The 12,965-nt window shown below is 47.3% G+C and overlaps 1 protein-coding gene across 1 annotated transcript in view; it reads left to right on the forward strand.

The window, feature by feature from the left end:
- Sh3bp5 (SH3 domain binding protein 5) overlaps positions 1-12,965 on the forward strand; it is a 71,121-nt gene that overhangs the window by 19,186 nt on the left and 38,970 nt on the right. Inside the window, exon 3 of the mRNA XM_027947823.3 lies at positions 4,545-4,673. Coding sequence (XP_027803624.2) covers positions 4,545-4,673 — 129 coding nt within the window. The remainder of the gene's footprint in view (positions 1-4,544; positions 4,674-12,965) is intronic.

Below are 12,965 nucleotides of genomic sequence, written 5' to 3' on the forward strand. Positions count from 1 at the left end.
AAAACAAGGAGGTGCACACCTGTGATTTCAGCGACTCGGGAGGCTGAGGCAGGAGGATTACAAGTTTGAGGCAAACCTCAGCTACTTAGCCAGACCTTGACTCGAAATAAAAAGGGCTTGGGGTATAGCTTAGTAGTAGAGTGCCCTGGGTCAGAAGTGGCCAGGAGTCTGCATGTCCAGACTGGGTCACATGACCACTTCTGGGATCTCCAATACCTCCCCCGCCACTATACGCAAAAGAGATGAACTAGAATCCCAATAGGATCCCAACCCCTCACCCCCATTTCTTTCCCAAGAGGTATTTTACTGTATCTATTTAATGTATTTCAACTGATTATTGACATATTTACCTCTGTGACTAAACATTATGTATTGGGTGACAACTTCTTGGTTTCCAGTTTGAGTTATTGCTGATACCTTGGCCATGGAAAATGAGATTTTCATCTCTTCCCTCTGTCTCTACCACGTACCCACTTTTCCCATCCCCTGTCCTCCCAACGGAATTACATTGTGGTCAGCATTGAGCGATTACCTTATCACGGCTCTGTGATTGCTCTGCACCGTTGAGAAAATCCAGTAAACTGATTTTCTCTTCTGTTTTGCGGCAGCATGCCGTCTTCAGTTATTTCTCACGAGGGTGCATGGGAAATAATGTGAGATGTACGTTTGGAAGAAACCCAATCACGTCGATCCAGGTTAAAAGGTTGGATTATGAAATGATTTAGGGCCGAAAGAAAAGTGGGAAGGAGTCTAGTACAGGAAGGGAGATAGAATCTCAGTCACGAACCAGAAATCTGCAAAGAAAGAATATAAGCAAACAATAATCCCCCTTGCCCACCCCCCACCCCCCACAAAAAAACACTGTGACTCCCTGTTGTGCTTGGGATGAAGTTCAAATGCCTTCCTTGCTCAGCCCTTCGTGTGTGTTTGTGTTTGTGTTTGTGTGTGTGTGTGTTTGAATCCAGAGATGCTTAACCACCAAACCACATCCCCAGCCCCCTACCCTTTAAATATATTTTATTTAGAGACAGGGTCTCCCTGAGATGCATAGGGCCTCACTAAGTTGCTGAAGCTGGCTTTGAACTTGCATTCCTCCTGCCTCAGTCTCCCCAGTTGCTGGGATCATAGGTGTGCGCCGGGCACCCAGTTTCTTCACTTTGATTTGAACGTGGATAGGGCTGACGCTGCCCACCCTCAGCACTGACTGTGAGGATTCTGTCCTTGTGTGCTTGCATTTTTGCAAAGCATCTGACTTCACTGTGTAATAGGTTATTATACCCATCATGTCAGCTACCCTTTGCCACCTCTCCTAGGTGGCTAATAGTTTCATGGGTCTGTCTGTCTACCATGTGTGCAAGTGTTGAGCATCTCCTCTGGCCCTGGTACTGTTAGGTTGGTTGGTTTGTTTAGTACCAGGAATTGAACCCAGGGGTGCTTAAACACTGAGCCCCATCCCCAGCCCTTTTTATGTTTTATTTAGAGACAGGGTCTTGCTGAGTTGCGTAGGGCCTCACTAAGTTGCTGAAGCTGGCTTTGAACTCACGATCCTCCTGCCTCAGCCTCCTGAGCCGCTGGGATTCCAGCGTGCATCACCGCATCCAGCCTATTAAGTGTCCTATGTTTTTATTTCCCCTTTCATTCTTCTAACAGCTCTCTCTAGAAGATGGAAAGTAACAGCTTTATGGGTGATACAGGTGGTTCATAGACCCCCAAAGAATCCATCTCTGATTAAAATCCTGGGCCTTGACAATAAACTACCTCCTACTTTTTCAAAGCTCAGTCTGGCAGAAGGTCTCTGGGGCTTTGCTGTCCCCTGGACTCTTGTAAGACATCTGCAGCCCTTCTCCTGGAGAACAAATCTCATCTTGTTCTCTGCCTTCAGAGGCTGTAGCAGGTGATTTCAGGCCTGACCTGATAGGAAAGAAGGCAGAGAAGATCAGGATGCTGATAGTGGCACAGCCCTGGGGACAGAACCTGGGTCAGAAGTGGGACTTGGACTCATACCAAGGTCATAGCCTCATACCCTGGAATCCCAGTGTCTTCTTTTTTGCCGTGGTGACCAAAAAGCCTGACAAGAACAATTTTGAGGAGGAAAAGTTCATTTGTGGGGGGGCTCATGGTTTCAGAGGTCTTAGTCTATAGATGGCTGACTCCATTTTGGGGAGCCTGAAGGTGAGGCAGAAGGGTGTGGCAGAGGAAAGCAGCTGGGGATCTGGTACCCAGGAAGCAGAGAGACTCCACTCTCCAGGGACAAAAAATATACCCAAAGACATGCCCCCAGGGACCCACCTCCTCCAGCCACACCCACCCACCTTCAGCCACCACTGGGTGAATCCCATCAGGGGTCACTCTGCGATTGGGTTAAGGCTTTCCCAATCTAATCATTTTACCTCTCTCCTGCTTGCAATGTCTCACACATGAGCTTTTGGGGGACACCTCACATTTGAACCATGATAGCCAGCAACATTTCATTTCCAGACCCACATAGGAAGCCCACAGCTTGACATCTCAGAGGTGAACTGAAAGAATCGGACTCCTTCAGTCCCAGGGGGCCCCAGTCAGTTCCGTACGTAGAGTTGGATCTTCAGGTCGTTAATTGTGAAGAAGGAACCCGGGTTTTGCCAGCAGGGTGACTGTTCAGTTTCGGGGAAGCCCCTGGGTCATGTGTTGTTCCTCTCTGGGTATTCATTTCCCCTCTCAAACTCCTGTGCGCTCACATATGCGTGTGTGTACGTGGGTGCATGCACACACACACACACATACACCCAAGTGTGGTGTCACTCTGTCAAGCAAATCCCAAAGGAAAAGGAGTAGAAAGTACTGACTTGATCCCCCAGTATGTCCTCCTAAACCTGGGACTAGGTTTCTTCTTCATTTTTTCCCCTCCTTGTATCTTCTGGGCCGGGTTTCTGCACTTTTATGATGTGATTAAGGCTAGCACCATTACTTTCCTTCCTCTTTTTTTTTTGTATCAGGCACTTAACCACTGAGCCACATCCCCAGCCCTTTTTAATATTTTATTTAGACACAGGGTCTCGCTGAGTTGTCTGCAGCCTTGCTAAGTTGCCGAGGCTGGCTTTGAACTCACGATCCTCCTGCCTCAGCCTCCCAGGCTACTGGGATTACAGGCGTGCACCATTGGGTCCTGCTTCCTTCCAAATTCTTGTCGCAGCCCAAATTCTTATTTCCATACTGGGAATCAGGTTGCTAGTTGCTGTCTCCAGGAGAGTGGCCGCCCTTATCTCTTGCCATTTTCCACATTTCAGAATGTGGTCTCTTGCAAATGCCCTGCCTCTGCCTGCCCAGTCTTGGCTGAGCATGGGCTCTGCTGCCTGCTTGGGACCTGGTATTTCTGCTTCCTTCCCCACATCACCTTCTGTGCTTCAAGCGTCTGTGTGGATCCTACGACTCTGGAGGTTTTCCGTGAGTCTACCTCTAATACCCAGGCTGGCCAGATTCACTGCAGCTGGGATCTGTGACACCCATACCATTCCCACTGTAGCCCTGGCGTTTCCAGAATGGGCTGTAACACCTGCCTCATCCACCAGACTGGAAGTGCCGTGAGGGCAGGACCATACCTTGTCTCCCAGCACAGGGTCTGGTCTGCAGTTGATTTGCACCCAGAATTTAGGGTTGACCAAGTCAGGAGGTTGAGGGCCTCCAGGGAGTGTGGGATATGGCATGGTCATATAGACTGAGCTGAGCTGCCAGAGGGCAACTGGCACAACTGAGGACCTGCACAGAATGTGTGTGTGGGGGGGGGGGAGAGGGGGGTTTATGGTCCTGGAGATTGAACCTGGGGGTATTCTACCACTGATCCACATCCCCAACCCTTCTTATATTTTATTTAGAGAGAGGGTCTTGCTAAGTTGCTTAGGGCCTCATTAAGTTTTGGAGGCTGGCCTCCAGTTTGGAATCCTCCTGCCTCAGCCTCCTGAGTCACTGGGATCACAGGTGTGCTGCCACCACACCAGGCCACAGAACTTACACTGTACTGAATATACCACTATACCATGGTGTAGTGGGTCCCTGGCCACACTCATTTTTAAAATTCAAGTAATTAAATTGCACACTTATTTCCTTAGTCACAGTGGCCAGTTTTAAGTGATCAATAGCCACAGGTGGCTGCAAGTGACCACCTCAGACAAGGCTGATTCTAGGTCTTTTTTTGTATAAGGGATTGAATCCAGTGGCACTTAACCACTGAGCCACATCCTCAGCCCTATTTTCTATTTTGTTTAGAGACAGGATCTCACTGAGTTGCTTAGGGCCTTACTAAGTTGCTGAGGCTGGCTTTGAACTTGTGATCCTCCTGTCTCAGCCTCTTGAGCTGCTGGGATTATAGTTGGGTGCCACCGCACCCAGCTCCAATTCCAGGTCATTTACACCATGGCAGACAGTTCTTTGGATGGTGCTGATCTAGACACTGTCTTGTGAGGGCGTTAATGGAGGGGTTCTTATGGTGGAAAGAGCCCCAGGTGTTCCTGGTTTGGTGGAGCTGGCTCGTGCCTGACCTGTATCTCCCCCACTCCCCCTGGCTGCAGGATGCTCGTCAGAAGTTCCGCTCTGTCCTGGTGGAGGCAACGGTGAAACTGGACGAAATGGTGAAGAAGATTGGCAAAGCTGTGGAGGACTCGAAGCCCTACTGGGAGGCGCGGAGAGTGGCGAGGCAGGTAAGCCAATTGCCCCTTCCAGTACCCACCACCGCAGCTGCGTGTGTAGGGGGACACCTTTTGGTTTCCCTGTCTCCTGTTGAGGGCTAGATGCGCTGTGACCGTGGACACTGCTGCACTGGAAATCAGCCTCTACTCCCTCCTCTGATCTGAGTCATTCCTACTGATAGCTTTCATCCCTGTTCACGGGATGTGGCTGCTGGCATATGAATGATCCTACGAGTGGGCGAGGTTGGTACCCAGGTCCCCCGAGTTGGGCAGCTGGGCCCTCTATGGACATGTGCAAAGCACCAGACATTCCTCCTCCTCTCCTGGCACTGTCCGGAGGCAGCAGGAAGAGCACTCCCCGGAGACACTGGTTCTTTGTCCTGAGGACCCAACGGAGCAGTGGGGTGGGGACAGCTATCATAGGGTGATTTGCTGGGGGCCATGTGGAAATTGGATCTGGTTTCCTGGTGTGCTTGGCTCACCACGGACGTGATACGGTATGCTCCTTGTCACCTCTCCTGGGCCCTGTGAACAGGGAAGGAAAGGAGCCCCGCAGAGTTCCTGGTGCCTGCTGAGTGCCAGGCTCTGGGCTGGGGCTTTTCACGTGCCTTAGCCCCCTTGACGTCCTCCCTGGACTCTCCAGCACGAAACACCGGCCCTGTGGTGTCTTGAGATGAGCGCTTAGATTTCCTCTAAAAGCAGTTGGTTGGTCCAAATTATACTTCAGTAACAAATGACCAGGTGCCATCCCTGTCGTATTCTGTGACAGAGGACACTGTCTCTGATAGTCTTTGCTTGAAAGAAAATGTTTATTTAGTGAGCAACTCCAAAAAATGTTTTTGAGAACCCACTTTGTGTGTGTGTGCGCGCGTGCAGCATATTTGGGGCACAGGGTGTGGGGAGAGATTTCAGTACTATGAGCCTTTAGGAAGAAGCTAAGCCCCACAAATCTAGGAACAATACAATCGGACCCATGGAGCATGAGGGACCAAGATGTCATTCTTTATTCCCCGCTCTTGAGCACCTCTCTGATTTCTTATTGAGGGATCTCCTTGATGCTTTGGCCATTCCACTGAGACCCTGTCTTTTCTCATTTTGTTTTTTGTTTTTGGTATCAGGGATTGAACTCGGGGGCACTTAACCACTGAGCCACATCCCCAACCCTTTTTAAAAGTATTCTATTTAGAGACAGGGTCTCCATAAATTGCTTAGGGCCTCACTAAGTTGCTGAGGCTGGCTTTGAACTCGAGATCCTTCTGCCTCAGCCTCCTGAGCCACTGGGATGACCGGCGTGCACCATCGCACCTGGCTGAGACCCTGTCTCTGCATTAGGGTTTAGTACTCTGATCCCTGAACTGAGGTCTCATGTTGGACCTTGCCATGACATATATGTTGCCTTGATTCCTACACAGAATGGCTCCCTGGAGGGATCCCTTGGTTCCTGGCTGGGTAAACTGGGCTGGACAATCAAGTCCCGATTACTGATTGGTCTGCACTGAGCCCCCTCTTCCCACCTCTCTGGGATCAGCCCAGGCCTCCTATGTTTCAGGGAGAAGAAATCCTTCTCAGATGACACTTTCCATCCCTACAGGTTCCAAAACCCTGAAGCGTTGTCCTTTCAGAGCCCCATCCCCCTGCCTCTGGGCCCTAAAATTGAAGTGGGAAGGGTTCAGGTTAGGCTTGAATAGAAATTTCGGATCATCCCATGGAAACATTGAAAGAATACCAAGGAAGTCACAAAGAGTCTTTAACACTTGAATCTATTTTCTGCTGATTCTTAGCCTATAAGTATCTATAGAGTAAGCATTGCTAATCCAAACATCTGAAATCTGAAACACTCCAAAATCCAAAACTCCGAGTTCCAACGTGCCAGAAGTAGGAAATCGCACACCACGAAACTTAGTTTTGTGCACAAAATTAATAAAAATGTCATATGAAATTACCTTTAGGCTGTGCTTATAAGGTATATATGAAACGTAAATGAATTTCCTGTTTTGACTTGGGTCCCATTATTAATGATGTCTCATTAAGTAAGTACAAATATTCAGAAATCTGGGGGGAAAAAAATGAAATGTCTCTGGGCCCAAGCATCTTGGATAGGGATATTCAGCCTGTGCTAAAAGCAGGCCATGAAGTTTTTTGGAGGAGAAAGGATCCAAGAAAAGTCTGAAAGCATTCCCTTTGAGTTGCAATAGTGGCTTCCCTGCCTGAAGTTTCCCTGCCTGATCCCCTGAGTTCAGGCCTTGGAAATGTCAGCGACCTTTGTGTCCAGGGCCTCCGCCCCAGCTGATGAATGGCGTCCTGCTTTGGCTGTGCTGATGTCAAACCTGCCCTCTGCTTATGGACTTTTAAACTTGGCTGTTCTCTCTGGCATTGTCCTAGTCCTGGTGTTTTCAGGGCCTACTCCCCTGTCTTTTAGTTTCTGCTTAAGTGGAATTTTGAAAATGAAGCCTTCTCTGGTTATTTTATTTTATTTTTTTTGGTACCAGGGATTGAACCCAGGGGTGCTCAACCCCTGAACCACATCCTCAGCCCTTTTTCTATTTTATTTAGAGACAAGGTCTTGCTGAGTTGCTTAGGGCCTCGCTTTTACTGAGGCTGGGTTTGAACTTTTGATCCTCCTGCCTCAGCCTCCCGAGCCACTGGGATTACAGGCCTGCACCACTGGGCCCAGCTTTTCCTCCTCCTCATCCCTTCTTTTGCCCAGTAAGGACAATAGTCGTTAGTCACCGGGTCTGATCAGGTCCTTGGAGGTGACTGACGCATTCCTGGTTGCAAGATGCCAAGATGAACCCTGAGGGAATCCTGCCCAGCTCTGTGCCTGTGAGCCCTCCCTGTGGAGGGAGGAATGAGGGTGAAGACAGTGAAGTGATCCCCAGCCCTCAGCCCAAGGGACCTCACTGATCTCTAGCTGGGAACCCGAAGGGTGCTCGAGGGGCCGAGGCTGGCACAGATGGTGCATTTCCTCTCTGGACGGGGGCTCACCTGGGCTTGTGCCAGTTGGTGTGAAGGTTCCTCTGACCTTCCTGATGGTGAAAGGTCACTTCCACCTCCAGCTGCTGCCAAGTGCGGCTTCCTGTTTTCTTCCTTCTGCCTCATCTCCAACCCCCTTCCTTTTTATGTTTACAAACTGGACTGCCCAGCAAGGTTGGTGTCTGAGAGATGCTTTCAAAGAGGCTCCTTTCAAATATCTGTCAGGAGCCTCAGTGTCCTCATCCATGAAATGCAGATGGCCAAGGGACCAGCATTGTTCTCGGAACTCAGATAATGTGTCTGATAATGGAGTTCTTGAATGAGATTGAATTTCAGCTTTGCTTAAAAAAAAAAAAAAAAAAAAATCAGCTTGGTGGCTCATACGTGTGATTCCAGTTACTTGGGAGACTGAGGTGGGAGGATCACAAGTTTGAGACCATCCTGGACAACCTAGACCAGGCCTGAGATTGTGCTCAAAGCTGCTTTGACACATCCGCTAGCCCATCTGACTGTCGGGCTGCGGTGGGAGAGGTCAGACAGGGTCGGGGCCCGTGTGACTCGGGAGCACCAAGTGGTCTTTTGCTTTGGTTGCTCTCTGGGGACTAACTGATCTCACAGTGACCTTGTATCTGGCATTTTATCCCTGCAGGTCCAACCTTTGTTTTTGTTTTCCTGTTTTAAAAGTATTGTAAATCATCACAAAATTTACCATCATACCCATTATTTATGTGTGTGTGTAACTGGTACTAAGGATTGAATCCAGGGCTTTGCATATGCTAGGAAAATGTTTTGCTATTGAGCTACGTCACCGGCCCTTTTGCTTTTCGTTTTATTTTGGGACATGGCCTCCCTGAGTTGCTAACGCTGGCCTCAAACTTGAGACCTTCCTGCCTCAGCCTCCCTCATTGTTGGAGTTACAGTTGTGCACACTGTGCCTGGCCACTCTAACCTTTTTAGAGTGTATAGTTCATTGTTGGTGGTGGTAGTTTGTAGTGGGGGTTGAATCCTGGGGAGCTTAATCACTGAGCCACATCCCAGCCCTCTTTATATTTTATTTAGCAACAGGGTCTCACTGAGTGGCTTAGGAAGCCTTGCTAAGTTGCTGAGACTGGCTTTGAACTTGCAATCCTCCTGCCTCAGCCTCCTGAGCCACTGGGATTACAGGCGTGTGCCACGGTGCCCAGCTAGAGTGCATAGTTCTGTGGCATTAAGTACATTCACGTTCCTGTGCAGCCCTGACCACCATCCATCTCTCTAACTTTTCATCTTCCCAAATTGAAATTCTGTATCATTGAACACTAACTCCTGTTTCCTCCCTTCCCACAGCCCCTGGAAACCCTCATTCTACTTTTTATTTTTGTGAGTTTGACTAATCTAGGTGAGGTCATCTGAGTCTAATTTTTCAAAGATTAATTACTTTTTTAAAAATTTATTGTTTTTAGATATACATGACACTAGAGTGTGTTTTGTCATACATACATACATGGAGTATAATTTCCCATTCTTGTGGTTGACCTGATGTGGAGTTTCCCTGGTCGTGTGTTCAAATATGAACATGGGAAAGTGATGTTCCATTCACTCCACTGTCTTTCCTATTCCCATCCCCCTCTCTTCCCTTCACTCTCCTTTGTCTAATCCAGTGAACTTCTATTCCCTACCCCAACCTGTTGTGTGCCAGCAACCATATATCAGAACATTTGGCATTTAGATTTTTGGGATTGGCTTATTTCACTTAGTATGATAGCCTCCAGATTCATCCATTTATTGGCAAATGTCATAAAGTCATTCTTTTTATGGCCAAATAATATTCATTGTGTATATATATACCACATTTTCTTTAACCATTCATCTATTGAAGGACACCTAGGTTGGTTCCATAGCTTAGCTCTTGTGAGTTGAGCTGCTATAAACATTGATGCAGCTGTATCTTAAGTCTTGAGGTATCATATAGTTTTTCTTTCTGTGACTGGCTCATTTGACTTAACAGAATGTCTTCAAAATATTCATCCATTCAGTGGCTTAGGAGGCTGAGGCAGGCTGATGCAAGTTCAAGGCCAACCTCAGTAACTTAGCGAGGCCCTAAGCAACTTAGGAGACCCTGTCTCAAAATTTTAAAAAGCTGAGGATGTGGCTCAGTGGTTAAGGACCCCTGGGTTCAATTGCTGGTACCAAAAAAAAAAAAAAAAAAAAAAAAAAAGATCTATATCTATATTGTACCATGCATCAGAATTTTTTTTAAAGACAGGAGACTATTTTGTATTTACCATTTTGTTCATTCATCCTTGGGTGTTGGGAAGCTTTGTTAATTTTATTTGGTGGAAATGACTCAGAAGAGAGCAGAGCACTTTGCAGACCTGAAGGGCAGTGAGAATGCAAAATGGCAAAGGTCATTCAGAGTTCCACATCGCCTGTTGGGCACTTAGAAGGCCACCTAAGGCCATGGTCTACCTTTAACCTCCTTTAGGAAAGTAGGTGAGCAGGGAAACGTTGGAATCGTGTGGAGTGACTTAACTGTAGGACAGCTGGCAGAGCTTGGCCTCTGGAGCCAGGCCGCCTGGCTTCAAATCCCACTGCACTTAACAGCCCTGGGACCTTTGGTAGGTCACTTCACCTCTGTGCCTCAATTTCTTCATCCACAAGATGAATTTGTATGTCAGTTTCTGGTTTTGGTACTGGGGATTGAACCCAGGGGTGCTTAACCACTGAGCCACATTCCCCAGCCCTTTTTACATATTTTATTTAGAGACAGGGTCTCACTGAGTTGCTTAGGGCCTCGCTAAGACTGCCGAGGCTGGCTTTGAACTCGCAATCCTCTTGCCTCAGCCTCCCGAGCCACTGGGATTAATCAGTTTTTGTTTATTGTACTGGGGATTGAACCCAGGGATACTCCCCCACCAAACTGCAGCCCCAGCCTTTTTCATTTTTTCTTTTGAGACAGAGTCTTGCCAAATTGCATAGGCTGGCCTTGAACTTGGCCATCTTCCTGCCTTAGCCTCCCGAGTCTCTGGTATCAGTTAACTTGTGCTACAAACCAAACCACCACAAAAGTGAGTGGTTAAAACTTTCCTGTAGTCATGATTGTGCTGGGCAGTCTTTCTGACCTTGAGATTGCTGATCTCATGCATACACAATCAGCTGGAGGTTTGGCTGGGGGCTGGCTGATCTCCGATGGCCTCATCTGTCAAGCGGTTGGTTGTCAGCTGGGCTAGCAGGGGTGACTGGGCCACATGTGTTTGTCATCAAACAGGCCAGCCTGGTCCTTTTCACAAGGTATTTGGATTCCAGGAACACAAAGGGCATGCTCTTCCCAAGTTTCTGAGTTCACATGTGTTGACATCCTGGGAGCCATAGTAAGTCACATGGCCAGTCCCGATGGGGGAGAGATAATGTACACATCTCTGAAATTGCTTTACATGTACTAATTCAAATGCTTTGAATGTACTAATTCAAGTGATTGAATTAGTACATTTAAAGCATTTGGATCAGAGAAATGTCAGGTATTCCAATTGTATTTTTTTTCCCCACTCCTCTCTCCCCAAGTGCTAGAGATGAAACCTAGGGCATCATGAATGCTAGGCAGGTGCTCTGCCTATGTCCCCAGATGTTTTTGTATTTGTTGTTTGGTAATGGGGATTGAATCCAGGGATACTTAACCAATGTGCCACATTCCCAGCACACCTCCCCCCCCCCCCTTTTTTTTAAGATGGGATCTCACTGAGTTCCTTAGGGCCTCACTAATTTGCCGAGGCTGGCTTTGAACTTGTGATCCTCCTGCCTCGGCCTCCTGAGCTGCTGGGATTACAGGTGTGCGCCACAATGCTCAGTTTTTGTTTTTGTTTCAAATACTGTATATTTGCTGCTTTTTTTTTTTTTAAAGACAACCATAACAAAAAATTCCTAGGAATAGAATAAGAAACAGATTTCTGCTGGTCAGGAGGGAGATAGGTAAGACATAGAGATCATAGAAGAATGGACCCAGCCAGGCAGGCCAGGCACATACTAAGATGTTTCCAAGGACCGACTGTAAAGAGGGTCAAAAAAATGAGGGGAGAGAGAAGCTGATTTAGCTTTTGCGTGATCCAAAGTTCTCAAAGCCCCAAGGGATAATGTGCTCTAAATGGATAGAGAACTCAATGAACAGCCCAGACCATCACATAATCCTATGTATTTCTATTTATTTTCTTGTGCTTGAGACAGAACCCAGGTCCTCAGTTATTCCAGAAAGTGCTTTTCTACCAAGCCACTTCTTTTCCAGCCCTAATCTTCCAAATTCTTATGTTAATCCCAGAGGCACAGAGTGTTGCCATCTTGCTTTGCCGGAGGATCTAGACTGTTGGCTTTGTTTGCAGAAGATTCTCTGGGAGTAAAGAACAGTGGCCAAGATTGCGGCCAGATTGGGACATAAACTCAAGGATATGCCACTTGTGGATTTTTACATTCTTGTCAAGGGAGGCTTTGTTGTTGTTCTAAGCGATTATTTTCTTTCTGTAGTTATCCTGTGCACCTAGTAGATGCACAGGGTATTCCAAGAACAAAACAAAGACCCTATCTTCTGGGACCAGTACGTGGAATATTAAGAAGTATATTTGAGGAAAAGTACCATCTTTGTTACTGATCTGAATTGAAGCATGTGTGTGCTTTTTCCACTGGAGATGGAGCAGGATGGGGAGGGTCTCATGAGCTAGGAGATTGGAAAGGAAAACTCTCTGAGCATTTCCTAAGCCTCTCTCCTATGCCTCCACTTGCTATTGTGGAGCTCAAGGTGTGGTCTGCACCCCGAATGTGTCCCAGCTGCATGCAGAAGCCAGGCTGTAGCTGCAGGTGATAGGTACGATCACTGAATTCTCTCTTTGTGGTAATCGTTCTACTCTGTAGCCGTGAATACTGAATTAGGGAGTACTGCAGCAATGTTCTTAGAAAAAAGGAGAGTTAGGGCCCTGGCAGGCTCTGGTCACATTTTTTTTTTTTTTTTTTTGTACCAGGGATTGAACTCAGTGGCAAGTGTCACTGACCACAGACCGCCTCTCCAGCCCTTTTTATTTAGAGATGGGGTCTCACTAAGTTGCTTAGAGCCTTTGCTTAGTTGCTGAGGCTGGCTTTGAACTTGTGATCCTCCCACCTTAGCCTCCCAAGCTGCTGGGATTATAGGTGTGTACCACCATGTCTGGCTGGTATTAACTTTTTTTTTTGGGGGGGGTTACTTAACCACTGAGCCACATCCCCAGCCCGTTATATATATATATATATATATATATATATATATATATATATATATGTGTGTGTATATATATATATGTGTGTGTGTATATATATATGTGTGTGTGTATATAT

The sequence above is a fragment of the Marmota flaviventris genome, chromosome 1 (assembly GCF_047511675.1).
Source record: "Marmota flaviventris isolate mMarFla1 chromosome 1, mMarFla1.hap1, whole genome shotgun sequence".
Classification (NCBI taxonomy): domain Eukaryota; kingdom Metazoa; phylum Chordata; class Mammalia; order Rodentia; family Sciuridae; genus Marmota; species Marmota flaviventris.